This window comes from Nothoprocta perdicaria, unplaced genomic scaffold (assembly GCF_003342845.1).
Source record: "Nothoprocta perdicaria isolate Ctin4 unplaced genomic scaffold, notPer1 scaffold_110, whole genome shotgun sequence".
NCBI lineage: Eukaryota > Metazoa > Chordata > Aves > Tinamiformes > Tinamidae > Nothoprocta > Nothoprocta perdicaria.
In genome coordinates, this window is record NW_020454206.1 from 81,267 (window position 1) to 96,514 (window position 15,248).

The following is a 15,248-nucleotide window of genomic DNA, read 5'->3' on the forward strand; positions in this document are numbered from 1 at the left end:
GCATTAAGATCAAGAAAGAGATGAGGGCATTCATCACCCCATACTACCTGTATGCTGAGCACTTTCCTGTTGCCCAAGCAGGAGGATTCGCATTCATGAGAGCCACGATACTCCGCTACACATACATCTAGTGGCTACTCTACTGCATCTCCCCGCTCTTTGGGGAAGCTGCTGGGGGCTGTCAGGAACAGCTAACTAGCAGTCCCTTGAATTTGCTGCAGGGTGAAGGGCCTGAAAAATCACTCACACAATTGCTTCACATAGTTTCTATAATTCCAAAATTCTTATACGTAAAGATTTACACATGACGGATCAGGACAGCTGCAGATTGCCACAGGCACTAACTGCCGGGAGATAGAAGCCACTCCTCACATAATCCTGTTAAACAGCTGGAATGGAYGAAAATGCTGTGTGATTTAGCATGCTAATGGCAGCCCATCTTTGCTTCCTGCCCTGGTACTGCAGAATCCATAKGAATACTTCAGTTCGGCCCTTCTCCTTCGGTCCAAATTACAGGAGCAATTTGAATCTGATCCCCACAGCAAACCTGGAGTTTATGCAAGGAATGAGACTGCAGTAATGGAAAGCTGCCCTCAGAGAGCACTGGGAACACAGCCGGGCTCTTCATTGCAGTCCATTCCACGATGGTAAAACGTAGCTTTGAGACAACTACTACAGAACGCACAAGTCTTCTCATTGGTGGTAATCAGCATACTGGAGATCTTATGTAAAAGGAAAATCAACAGACGGCCATCTCCAAAGGCAAGGTGGAATTTAGAAGATATATCAACTGTTCTGAAATCAAAGAGAACTCAGGTGGAAGCTRTTTAAAGACCCTTCACAGCAAAGAACACTGAATTACATCACAGCAGAAGTGAAGAATCAACATAACATCAGCATTAAGTAGTTTGAAAGAGGCACTGATAATCCTTCACCTCCAAGGGAGCACCAGAAAGAAAGGCCACAGAAGAGTTTAGCTCTGTCTCCTCATGCAGCAAGAGCGTCTTAAACCATTCAGCAGAGGATGACATTTATGAACAGCATTGTGCAAGAACGGCCTGCCTTCCACACTGCCCCAAACTGCTAACTCATGCTGAAGCCTTTTCAGTGACATTTGACTGAAGTGTGGGAATTAGAGAGTGTCTCGGTGAAGATGACCTTCTAGAGCTGTGACTGTCCAGACAAGTGAGCACAAGACAAACACRTGCCCAACAGAAATACCCAACATTTTGCTGTGCACACAGCTTGCAGAACCACAGCTTTGCACTCCCTGAGGCAGTGGTTTTTATCACACTGATTTCACTCCCTTTCCTCCTTTGCAGCAACTTGTTCCTACAGCCACTCTGGTGCTGCCATAAGCACTCCCATGGCTGAGCAACCATGGAGATCAAAAAAGTAATGTGGGTGAAAAACAGTTGAGTAAAAAATTTTTTTTCCTTGGTTGTGGTGTGACCACAGAGCTCACTGACACCAGCACTAGGATGGCAGCAGATGAGACGGAAGAATGTCCTTCTCAACTTAAGCAAGAATAAGGTGGTCACGACGGCAGCCTCCAGGCTGGCTTACAGAGCAGCTGCTTGGCCCTCCTTGGCCACTGACAACATAAAGAGATTACTTATAAAAGTGCCAAGTACTTGTTGCTGTAAGGGAGGAAACTGAGCTCTGGCACAAAAAAAGTTGTGAAATTTAGCCATATAGCCACAGGCAGCAAAACCGGGTAAAAGTAGAGCAAAGAGGAAGACAGCCCTAAGAATTTCAAAGATCTAGAGGTGGTAAAACCTTAGCCACTCCTAGCTTCCAAGCAGATTCACAGATAAGCCAAAGCTCCCCAAGTCTCATGCCATGCTTTGAGTTCAGGACAAGCCATGTTGAATAAGAACAAGCCCCAAAGAGGAAAAGAGTACAGGGATGCTCCTCATGCCAGGCAGCTACGGATGCTAAACATTTATGTGAGTTCAAAAAGCCAACTCTGTGGAAGAATCAATGGAAGACAAATACACTCAAGACCATTAAAGACAAGGTGCAATCATTTCCCTAGAACGTTCCCAGAGAGAAAAGTCACAGTAAAATAGGTATTATGTTGGCCAGTGAAGAACAGGGCAAGGTATGTAAGCATAGCAAAGAAGAAACGATGTGGTGGCTCCAATCTGGGAAAGCAGTGAATGTGCAGATGCACAGACTGGTGTTCCTTGCTGGAAAGCTTCCTTATTTCCTTCCACTAGTAGTAACAAATTGGTTTTACCGTTGCCTGACAATGAGATTGGATCATTCCTGCCAAACCTCAAAGAAGCACAAATGATTTCATTTGTGAAGTGAGGGGGGAGTGTTCAGAAAGGTTTGCTTTACAAGCCCAAATTTCCAGGCGGTGACAGAGCAAGGAAGAAAATGCACCACTGGAATAGCCCCCAGACAAATTCAGCTCCTCCAAAGCTTCCAGCAGGGGGATTTAGCCAAGGCTTAAAGCAGTTCTCTGTGACTCTTTGTCATAGGAGTGTAGGTACAAACAAACAGGAGCTTGGAAAAAGGGAGTCAACACACATTTTATTAGTAAAAAGTTAATCGGCTTAAAGTGTGCAACCAAATAAGCAAAGCTTACATTAAAGTGACCTGCAAAGAAAAGATGCCATGGAAATAAAGTTATAGTAAATACAATATAGTCTCTATGTTCCTTTGTAATCCAACACAATAAATATTCATGATTCTGGGTTAATGGGGTACCCAGCTCTCAGCCACCACAATAGTTTTTTGTTTATTCTCAAGAACATGAACTTTGGAACCATGAACCTAAATTTCAGAACTTTGCATTCATGCATGTGAGCAAAACTGGGGGTAAGGCAGGGGGATGGAGACAAAGACAGGAGCCGGCCTTGCAGAGGTTGCTGGCAGGTTTTTGATAATGAACACCAAGAGCCCCAGGACACACAGGACTTCCTGCATGTGTCTCTCCTCCTCTGCCTCACCATGAGCAAAAGAAAGGGAGAAGAGGTACCAGCAGCAGCACAGGTCCAACCCCATTCACCAGCTCAGATCCCTCTCTAGCCCTCCGGTTCCTACAGCAGTATTTCCCTGCAGCTGGTAGCAACTGGCTCCCACTTACGCAGAAATTCTTTCCACACAGATGAGCGCTGAAGTCGGCTAATGCCATCCCAATGCTTTGATGAGATTTATTTGGTAGGACCTGGGCACACATAAACATGCTGGGTCAAATATCCATGTTCCCTCACTACGTACAGCCCACAGAGTGCTTCTGAAAGATGACTGAGATCTTCTTTGTGAGGTAACCCACGAAACACAATGAAATGTGTCTCTGGAGTGGCAGAAATGTCACTTCAAAATGGATTAAAGTTTGTGGGAGGCTTTTATGACTAGCTCCAGGGGTCACACACACACATAGGACAGATGAATGGATCCCCATAAACAGAACACCATGGAGGAGCAGTGCTACATGGCATTAACTACACTCACCACTCCTTCAAACCCTCTAACAACACGTTACAACTGCCAGCAAGGCACCTATATGATGTACTTTACATGCCCATTCCGTACCTCCAAATTCATCCTCCATGCTCAACAGCAACCTCCATGTATCACTTCCTTCTCTGAAGACAGCCATTTCCTATACATGTGCATATACACACATGCTGTCTCACTGAACACATATATAATCTTATTTCACCACATACATGGACACAGATAATATCCAACGGACTGGGAATTATTCTGGGCCTAGTACAAAGTTTGTAACTCCTTGGAGCATTCTGGACAAGTTCCACTTCCAGTGGAACTCACAGGCAACATCGGCTATTTCAGAGTGTGYGGAAGAAAACACAACAGATGGAAGCCTTTCTTCCAAAGGCAACTTGCTTTTTATCAGGCTCTCATGCACAGTTCAAAAATACCAATCACACAGCAGGTTGGGGACGTTTGGTCACAAGCACTTCCATGAATCAAATCCTACACCACATTGTTTCTCTCCAATCAAACATTCTCCTTTGCTGACAGATGTCTTCAGCCATACTGCACGCCGGCTGGTCATTAATAAAATGCTTTCTTGTACTACAGAGAAACCACCTTCAAACTAGCTAGTGCTAACATATTTTTAATTGGCTATTTTAGGGAAAGTACAGGCTAAGATTTTTAAATTAAGAGAAACTGTTCTTCACTTCTCCTTTAGGACAACCTGTGTGACAAACCTGGCCATAGCTAGCTTTATTTCTGCCTCTGCGTAGAACCTCTAACTCTGATATAGTGAACCCGAGCAGCAGTAGGATGTGCCACATAAATGCTTTCTTATAAAGGTCTTTCTTCAGAATAAAGCTTTTTGCTTTAGCATATAAAAGTTCAAAGAAATAGTAGCACTCCCTTACATTTTAAGCCTTTGCCACTTCAGCTGCAATACTTCTATATAAGACTACTTTAAAATATTTGTACATAAAGATGAGCTTAGCAAGAATCATGAATGCTGAGGAATTAATGACAGGTGAAAGTATGCATACGGAGGGGAAAACATTTCTCTAGATAGTTACTTCTTTGCACAATATGATCTATCAGTGTGCCTTGCTATCACACAGACTTTGTCTAAAATAAAATATCTTAAGAAATAACAACAGCCTTCTCAAAACAGAGGCAACCTGCCTGGGGATATATTGTTAGGATTTACCTTGGTAATGCTTTATATCTGCACTACAATAAAGATGACTTTGCAGTGGGAGGAATATACAGATGTGCATAATCAGGAGGGAGACAACTTTTGAGGAAGAAAACATTTTCCACGTTCCTGCATGCTCAGTGCCAGGATTCCTGGATGAAAAGACCAGGCCCTGCCCTTTCAACTTGCATCTGGGGAGAAGAGGCAAAAGTGTAGCACTGGTGCACCCTACATCACACCTGCTTCTGGTATCACAAATGTGTCAGCAACTGATGGTCAGCAGGGCCCATGAGGACAGAAAGAACAGCAGAGGTTGAATTGTATTAAAGTCTCTGCTTTACACATGCTTGCAAAACGCATGGCAGGCAGGTTATACCTCTGCCAGAAAACAAATGATTGTACAAGAGGCAATGAGGGCAAAAGGACAGAAAATGCTCATTAATGTCAAGGGAAAAGAGGGCAGCCAGGAAGCTGTACTCCGAATGCCAACACCCAATTACCTAACATGGTTGATCTTAATAACAAAACTTTCCAAGAAAATAGAGACTTGGGCATTTCAGCAATGGCCTTAGGAGATCCTAGTTCTCTGCACAGGAAACAGCAAAAAAAAAAAAAGTATATCACATATCACCTTCTTACTGAATTGTAACAAAAAAAGACAGTATATGGCATAAGAGGCCAAAGAGAGGAAAACCAAAAATCAATAGGATCCAACAGAGCATGACAGAAAATCACTTCTCCCATAAAAAGAGGTTACTTACCAGGTTAATTAATCTTTTCTGTATTGTACTTAGACACCAGGAAATGGACAGGGTCACAGGAGCGGTGTGGGGGTGGGAATGCAACCCTCAGAACATGCTTTCAAAGGTTGGAGATTAAATCTGGGCAGTGTTCAACTGTACAACACATCAGCAACTTGACATAGGGGCCAGCTACAGCTCAGAGCGTCACTGAAAAAAATACATTTCCAATATGAGCAATACAGCAGTAACGGGCTTCTATGGCACTTCAAACCAGTCCAGTGGCCCTGTCCAGCCTCCTCAGAGCCCCAAGAACTGGAGAACCTCTGTCGGCAAGGCCAACAGAAACAGAACTGGGCTATCAGCCTCTAAACTGCGTAACCAAAAGAATTACAGACCCTTGCTGTCTTACAGCTCCTCTGTCCACATCTAGCTTGAGCTATTGGCAGCAGGTCTCCCAACCAATAGCCCTATTTAGGTCCAGGACACTCAGTAAGGGACTTGCAGGTACATGATTTCCATGCATTTCAAGATCACCTCTCCAACTCCTGAGTCACTCCATTAAGTTCCCACTTTTCCACTCCATTAAGGTCCACTGTTTGCTTTGGCCTGGCAGGACCATTTACAAACTGCTACTTCTCAGACTGGAACTTTCTGACCCCAGTACAGTTCTCAAGCGACTTTGCCATGCAGCTATCCAAGCTCTTCCTGCAAGAATTGCCACAGTTGCTCTCCACCCGATCTCTGCTGCCATCGGTTCCCAACACGCCCTCAGGGCAGACACATCCCACAGTGCTGCTTTGTAAGAAAAGCTAAGTTCCTGCTCACGTCATTCAAGGTTACTGTAATGCCAAGGAGCTACACTACAAGCTCCAAGATGGACTTAACCCTGACCTTCAAGCAAGTGAGAGATTTGACTCTGCAGCATTACTGTGTATAACTCTTTCTTTATTTCTCAAGTATTTTTTAATATGAGAATTTATTTTTTGGTCCAAACTGATGCCTTACTGAACAAATAGCTTAATCACAATACATCCTGTCAAAACACACAGCAATGCAGACAGTCCTCTACTCTCACGATACAGATATCTGCCCCTAGAGCAGCACAGTATGCATAGATCCTTCTCTTACATGCAGCTGCTGTTAGTTAAGAGGCAAGGCACAGCTTATAAATGAATCTTTTTCCTCCAAACCCAGTCCTCTGAAATGACTCCACATCCCCCAGAAGGCCTCACCTGAAATTCAGCATACAAAATACCAGCCAAAACAGCTAATCAAAACCTTGTCAATTAGGCAACACTGACTGCAGGCAATTCTATCTAAGTTCATAGTTGTGCTGACAAGGCATGGGAGACTGGCAACACCAAGACTGGCAGGCAATTACAAAAAAGTAATTCTCCGTTACATCCAGGGCTCTACCAATCAACTCCTAGCAAGTAGGAGGGACTCACCTGTACTTTGACATTAATTCCRAAMAGAAGGAAATAAAATACATACTGGTCTTGAACTTCTGCCTTAAAACACTGTGGTATGGCTTGCTCCGTAAATAGCTTTGGGGCTTGTGGAGGGGAAGGTTGAACAGATGCTTTTTACTTCGGTGCTGACATTTGCATGAATACAAAATGACTTGAGAGGATGTGAATTTCTGCTTGGGACTAAAACTGAGCTGATTCATGGACCGGCAGCTGCTGCAGATCTCTGACAATTTACATCAGTCRAACCAGAGGGTGATTTACCAGTGGCTGGGGTTTTGTGGGGGCTTTCTTCTCAACATGCAATTAAATATTTCTCTGCATTCCGAGCTGGGCTGACACAAACTGGCCAAGAAAGAGCAATCAATCACTGAGAGTTCTTTAATCAAGAGCTTCCTTGCACATTTAAGTGGCTTCTATTGACAGGGAACCTTCCTGTTCAGGAAGTGCTAGAGTGGATCTAAACACCACAGTACGTGTGCCCTTGGAGATCCGTGGTTTTCTGGGAACTCAGCTATAATGGGAGAAAAAAAAGCGGAAGACTTAACTAGTTAAATCAAAACAACAGGCAGTTCCTACTCAATCATTCATCCTTTCTGAGAAGGGAAAGCATATTTCAGCACTGGCTGAAAACAGCTTTATTGCATGTTGCTCCCTGTAATGTTCCTGATCAAGGATGACAAGATGGTTTGCTATCAAAGATGTTTCCTTCCTTCCACTGTTACCTATCTCCACAAAGAGCATATGGACCCATCAGGTCAGGATGCTCTGCAGTCCCAACATCATCTCCTGGTACAGGCAGGTCTGAACTCTGATTTACAGAAGCAGACCCCATTATTTCTCTCTGGATTCCTGAGGGAAAGGGGAGGTTGCAAGACAACAGGCAAATGGATGTGACGGTGCTGCTGTTCAGGTGATAAAAGGCAAAATAACCTAATGAAACCAAGAAAATGGCACTTTTGGAAAAGGAGAGTGTGGACCACAGGCATAAATTGAGTCAGAAAAAATCTTAGCGTACCCGAGACAAAAAGGAAAGATGGATTTGAACAGCTACTCCAAGCAGGAATTAAGAGAAGCTTCAGGAATAGGAAGATGAGGACATCAGAAACAAATCTGCAGGGAACACAGAGGGGAGTGGGCAGAGGCAGCAGCAGGGTCTGCAGCGCAACCAACATCAAAAGAGGGAAGTAGACACATTGAAGAAAGGCGGTTACAAAAGACAGCACAACCAGCCCCCTCTTCAACCTGGGGCAGCAGCTGACCACCCAAGAAACATCCATGGACACAGGTTTAGCAGCAACAAACAGGTGGCTTACCAGCAAAACACAGCCAGTTGAGTTAACCATCCAGCAAGAGCAGAAYTGCCAAGCAAAACTGCAAAGGCAGAATATAACTATACAAATGCAAAGTGCCTTGAACCAAGACCCTTTGTTTTGTGGACTTGTGAAGCCAGGAGAACACACAACAGTTCCTAAATTCCTTTGCTTGGGCATCTGTGATTCACAAACCTTACACTTTATAACAATCAGGGAATAAACAATCTTCATTGACCAAAACTGCCCAGATTACTCTCAAGGATATACACCCATGTGTTGAGATCACACACAGACACTCTACAAGGTCCTCACAAAGAAGCAGGTATGACAACTCCAACCAGTCTTCCTTAGGAAGTAAAAGCTCCATATATGAAGTTTGCCCATCCTTTATCCTGTCCATTGATAAATCTCAAAGTCTAGGTATATCACTGATGTTGAAATTTCATCCAGGACAAATTAATCCTACAAATCCTAAGAAGGCTTGAAGACCAAGCATCTTTGTCACATCCCAAGCAGCCAGTTTAACACTAGAAGGACTTCAAACATAGATCTTAAAAGCATCATTTTCAGTGATCATAAAGTTCTGCTCTCAAATTCTCTAGGATGAGGGATTCTGCACCTGGAAATTTCAAGGTGTGAGAAAATGCTCGGTGGTTATTTTTTCTTTAAACCACAGCCATTAGTTTGGCCTGTCTAGGATTATAATAAAAGACACCTTAAATCTTCACTTTAGGGAGGGAGTTTCTGTTAAATCTCTATCCCACTGCAAAATATAGGCTCTCCAGCAGCAAATGGGCCACAAGTTTGCTTGCATGCACATAAAGACAGAGTGTCTCCAGTAGTCTTCACCCACCTGTTTTCCTTTAATTGCTGTCACCTCCCCAAAGCAGGTAAATTAAAGACTGAATAGTCTCTTCTCCTTTCCCAGACCACCCAAAGAGACTCAGTCAACTCCCTCTATGAGCATTTAACCCTTCCTGTAACCTAGTGGGGGAAAAAAACGTGAGAGGAAGGGCTGGTTGCAAGGACTTCATTCTTCCTCTGGAAAGGAAAGTTGATGCGCTGGCATCAACTGATTCATGTTAATCAGTTAATGCACTGGCATTAAAGTAGAAGGAAACTTTCTTTTCTGGAAGTCCATGCGTCTTCTAGTGCAAGATGACCTGGTTCAGCTCCCAGCACTGCCACCACAACAGTGACTGCCTTTGGGTAACCTGCTGGCTCCCACTGTCTTCTACACTCCAGACACCCAGAAACACAAGTAACTCCACTGCAGCTGCACAGCAGCTTGCCTGGCTTCCCAAACCAGCTCAGAGACTCTGCAGAGGGAAAGCCAGGAGGAGCAGAATGAAAGCAAAGCACCAATTACATCTCCCTGCGAGAACTCTGTGTGGCAAAATCAGTACGGCCAGAGAGCAGCACTTTGTTATGGCTTAAGACCTCTGGTGTGACACACTGGAACCAGGCAGACCAAATCAGCAGGTGGAACAGGGACAGGCCTAGTGGTGTCCCACTATGGGGCAAAGAGCATCTATGTTTGGATGGACTGTACCAAGAAACCTAGATGCTAGGACTGAAGTGCAGCTTTTTTTCCCCCTCACTTGCTAATTCACCAAATTGAAAAAGGGCCTCACAAGCTAATTTCTGGAGGGAAGCAGTTACTGAGTCAGCAAATACTCAGGGGAAAAATTATTCAAGACCCAGCTCCCCCTCCTACCTATGTCTCCCGCCTCCCCTTGCTGACTTAAGTTCGACTACATTTACAAAGGTCACCTCCAACTACAACAAATTTGTTTTAGCCACAAATCAAGGTTCTTATAAGCTCACACAAAAATAATTACCACAATTAACTACAGCCTATTTAATACCTTTGGTTCCAGCATGCCTGAGGCCATCTAGAAGAATGCATGTGTCTTCTTTACCAGGTATCCACATTTTCCCCTGTTACCTCTCACTCAGGCAGACCTCACTCAGGTGTGCACCCCTTTCTGGATATTTTCATTTGGGTCCTCTGAATGGCAGGTCTGTCCTAAACACATGTCAGGTTTATGGCATTTCCCATCCACAAGAGAGCAGAGCCAGGTAGGAAGCTTTGCACCATTCCGTTTGGAAAGAGCTAGTGACCTGACACAACACTCAACAAAACCACCAAGCAGAGTCAGCACCATGACCTCCTCCAGCGTTATGAATCAAGCAACTGCTCAGCCCTATCTCACCTTTATGATTGAGGTATTTTATCCTCTCTAACAACCCAAAAAAATGAAAGGAAAGCAGCCACAGATTAAGAAACGGAAATTAGGGACCGGGCAGCAGTAGAGTTATGGCACTTCTCCTGAGCTCTGATAACTGGACACACTTTTTACTAGCAGCTGAGGGGTAGTTACAGTGATTTAAGAGGTTATTCCACTGTGCTGCTTGTCCTGCCTTGCTCTTGGAAAGTATTACGTCCTTAGCTAACACAACAGAGAGGAACACGTGCCAAGTATCTTGCTCCCAGTCTGGTATATCAGCAGTCAGCAGCCTGTGCTCAACCTCAGGGTACAGAGTGCAGAGCTGAGGAACCAGCTGGTTGCACTTCTCAACCTGCCCAATCYAGATGCATCATGGCCTGCGGGTCGCAGCCACTAGCCTGCAGCAAGAGCGTAGTAAAGCACAGTAGTTTTCACAGCTCTGGAAAGCATTTTAGCAGAGTAGCACCTTGTCTTTGCTCCAGGCTAACAGACTGCATACAAGCTCTAGCCACAAGACTCTATCCCTGGCACCTGTGATTATGGCAAAAATGGGACCACTGCAATTCCTGTGTCAGCTCTGTTTCCATAGATCCTCAACAACTGACCCTCAAAAAATGCATAAGGTATCTGAGCTTTTCACAGTAGGGTATCAAATCACTAACCACTTATCTGACTAATACTGACACTATGTCACCAGCAGAAAAATTTAGGCCAAGGAAATTTAGATTTGTGACTGCTGAAGCAAATCAGAGAGACCTCCTATATAATCATGAGACAACAGCCCCTACATAGCCCATCTTAGAGGGCCAATTCACTTAAAAGTGTCTTCTTCTTGTCTCATTAGCAGAAAACAAGCTATTCACTCATAAAACTTAGCTTGGATGTAGCCTATCTTCATTACTGAATACCTGCTTAGCTCTGCTAATAGCCTAACATTGGAAGGAGGATGTGAATTGCAAGGGTCTCTTCCTTTGTTTCCTTTAAAAACTGAAGCCATTCAGAGAWGAGCAGAGGTAGGTACACAGGCTGCAAGACACTCCTTCCATGCTGAGTGCTCTGTGCTTCATTTTTGATTAATGCAGCACACCTGGAGAGGCACCACATAAGGGAGCAGAAAGCAGAGTCAGGCAGGGCAGCCTGAAAGAGCKGGAGTTACAAGGTACATGGAAAAGAAAGGCAAGACATGAGAAAAACAGCAATGGTGTTCAGCAGTGAAGAAGGCTGCAGGAAAGGGAAAGGTGCTGTATACCCTTCATGTCCATGCAATCTCAGGAGAAGAAATAGACCTAAAGTGAGAAGAGCCAGCAGAAGTGCAGTACTGAAACCACAGGCTAGAAAACAGGAAAGCCAGAAGAGCACTGGGCTAGGCTGGGTGGGAGCCCCCACCAGAAACAGGTTATTTGCTAGCACTGTCACAGACTGCACTTGGGCTCAAGAAGAGGACTTTGATCCCTAGAGGTCTTGTGTGCTCCTTCCTTTCTACTTGAAAGATGATACTGAAAACCTATTAGAGGCAACATTAAGAAATCAGGATATAAAAATCTCTTTTGCAAGTAATCCTGGTTGAAGTGCATAGACAGGAGTAATGCACATATAGTGCCAGGAGGGGAAGGACGTGCAGTGAAGAGGAGCTGTTTGCAGTCCAGGCTCTTTCCTATCAAGCAAGAGGTAGACAGCCTAGAAGATGGGTGGGCTGCAAGAGAAAGGGAGGATCTCACAGCACAGACAGGTAGATGGCAAGCTGGGGAATATTTCTTTTCTTTCTATGGATAGACTCTGGWAGACATTGACTGGATGGAGTTCTGTATATGTGAGCAGAGATGGCTGCTAATATCCTAAAAGTAATCAGGAGATAGGTGATAACACAGGAAGCCACTGTCAAGAAACAGTAAGGAACAGCTACGATACCATTTCTCGGACAAAGTCCTAACTGAAGGGGAAAAAAAAATGAGAGAGAGAGAGAGAGGGAAAGAGAGAGAGAGACCAAGCACATCACACACAAGCAATTTTCTTTTTTCAATTCTTTACATTCTTTAGGACTTTGTTTGCACAGTTATTTGTAAATAAATCTAGGCTGACAAGAGATGTTAATTGCTACTTTCTTAGAAGAGAAACAATTCACAAGTCCAAAACATTATCTGACACAGAGTAGAAACAAAAAGGAATAAGAGTTACATCAAAAGTATCCCCAGTTTTGAAAGAGAAAGCATCAACTCATATTCATATCAAATTGAGATAGGACAGAACAAGAGAAGCTTTTGGAGAAACAGAAATGCCTAAACAGTGGCACAAGCTCAGAAACAATCTAGCATAACCTAGCACATGAATGGAAAACTTTGAAAAAGAATTGAAAACAGCAATTGGAGCCTTCCCAGAGAGAGGATGCAGTATCTTTGATAGAAGCCGTAACTGCAAAGTATCTGGATACGGTGCGAGACTTGGCTGAAGCCTCTGGAGCTGGTGCTGGTTTATTCAGCGCTGCCCCTCGGAGCCTCCTGCCTCGCTGGGAGCCCCAGAACAGCCCGCGAGCCGGCAGCCAGACCCGCTGCGAGAAAGGCAGCCTGGAAAGAAACCGAGTGGTGCCTCGTCGGGGCACACACCAGAACTTTGGGAAAGTTGGAGACAGACACCAGGACAAGTTCAAACAGCTGCCAGAACGCTGCAAAAACGCATAGAAGAAGCTAACACGAGAGGGGGAAATGCTAACTAGTGCCACGCGTTTCTGTAGCTCTGTAGAGAAGATGGGACGTGGGAGGGGTCGGTGACAGGTGGCTGAGGGACGGGACGCGGTGGAAGTGCCTTGAATTTCTCAAAATCATACACGTAGCCCTCGTAGCCGGGCCCCTCGCGGGGCAGCCGAGGGACTCGCCAGGGTGACGGCTCCGCGAGTGGCGCCGAGCGACGGCGGGACGCGGCTGCGGCGCCGCTCGAGCCGCCTCTCCGCGGCCCCGCGCCCGCCTCCCCAGGAGCACCGGCAGCCGAGCGGGGTCCTGGCCGGCGGTCCCGCCGCGGCACCTGCCGGCGCCCGCGAGCGGAGAGCGCCGGGGGGCGCTTCGCCCGCCGTTCGCAGCGCACCGCAAACTTCTCCGGGAGTTAGTGCCCGCACGCCTACCGGCTTTGCAGGGGTCGCGGTACTCCATCTGCTCCTCCGCCATCTCCGGCTCGTGGACCGCCGACCCCGCGGCGGACAGGAGCAGGAACGCGAGCAGCAGGCGGCGGAGCGGGGCGGCCCCGCTGCCCATGGCGGCGGAGCAGGGCGAGCGGCTCGGCTGCCCGCGCTGCGGGCACTGCACGGCGCCGAGCCTCGCACGCCACCCCTGCCGCCGCCGCGGGGCCGCTCCTGCCGCGGGGAACGGGGACGCCCCCGCCCCGCTGGCCTCCGTCCCCGTCACTCAGCGCACCGGGAGCCAATGGCGCCCGCGCCGCCGCACCGCCCCCGCGCGGGGGGCGCCCCGCGCCCTGCGCACCGCCCCTGGCCGGGGCCGCGGCCGCGGGGGGCAGGGGGCGGAGGAGCCGGGCGGGGACGGGCCTGGGGCGGCCGCTGCGGGGCACCCCCCACGGCTTCCACTCCACCGCCCCGCGTGCCGCCACCAACGGCTGCCCCAACGGCCGCCCCACCAACGGCCGCCCCCCTCAACGGCCGTCCCGCGGGCCCCAACGGCCGCCGCCCCAACGGCCGCTTCCCCCCCAACGGCCGTCCCGCACGCCCCAACGGCCGCCCCCCCGCAACGGCCGCCGCCCCGCGCGCCCCAACGGCCGCCCCACGTGCACCCAACGGCCGCCGCCCCGCGTGCGCCCTTAGAAGAGGCTCCGTCCTCCTTCCCTTGGGAACAGCTTGCGCACCTGTAGGCAAAGCAAAAGTTCATGTGCATTTGTGAGGGGGGAAAAAAAGTTAGGGGAGAGTAGACATTATCATATTAAAATCTGTGCCTTTCCTCTTATAAATCAAATTACCTCTTCATAAGTAGGAGAGATAAAGCAGCAGCTGTATCTATCCACCTCATTCTCCTGTATCCATGCACCTCATTCTCTTCCCACTTTTTTTTTTTTTTTTTTTTTTTTTTTTTTTTACGGACTCCGTTTGTACCAGAATTTGTCCCATTCCTCTATCTGTCACCCTATTCTCTTGTCACTCACAACCATGCAGCATTAGGCAAAGACAACTCAGGTGCTGTACCGCTGAGCTGAGAAAAGCTGAGAAGTTTCAACTCAGTGCAGGCTCTGTGGGTTGAAAGACCTACTAGAGTCTCCCTGTGTCACACCTTCCAAACTCCCATAGTGGTATCTGCAAACAGTTTCCCACCATGGCATAAGCTGCAAACCTTTCCTTGCGCGCAGGCAGATAATGGCTTGGCCTTGGCAGGCTTGTCCACAGCAGTGAGTAACACCCGAGTATGAAAAGGCACAATGTGATTCAGACATCTCCTGAGCAGCATCACAGGGTGCCGTGAACCATGCTCCCCTTCAGCCCTCCTTTATTTTGTATTGGCTTCCCAGAAAACATCCAATCGGGATATGCATATCCTATTCAAACATTCAGATGGGCCAAAAAGATTACATCCAAACCTCACATGAAGACCATGGTCAACAAGATCTGCTGATCAAACATGCTAGGATTTTCTACAACTGGTGAAAGTCCATTTGTGTAGAAGCTGTCTGAAGACCACAGAGAACACTCCCGAAGGAAGGTGAAGCTATCGCAACTCCCCCACTTGTACTCTAAGCATCGGATTCTCCACCTATCTTCTCTAACACACAGCTCTAAGGACACATGAGACACTGGCAAAATAACACACCACTATATGCAGTCTCCCCAGGGGGAGAGGTCAAGAAAAAAATAA

The 15,248-nt window shown here is 46.9% G+C and overlaps 1 protein-coding gene across 1 annotated transcript in view; it reads right to left on the minus strand.

The window, feature by feature from the left end:
• Positions 1 to 13,649, minus strand: part of TLL2 (tolloid like 2) — an 84,179-nt gene extending 70,530 nt beyond the window's left edge. Inside the window, exon 1 of the mRNA XM_026050367.1 lies at positions 13,520 to 13,649. Within this exon, the coding sequence (XP_025906152.1) occupies positions 13,520 to 13,649 (130 nt within the window). The remainder of the gene's footprint in view (positions 1 to 13,519) is intronic.
• Positions 13,650 to 15,248: the final 1,599 nt, after the last annotated feature.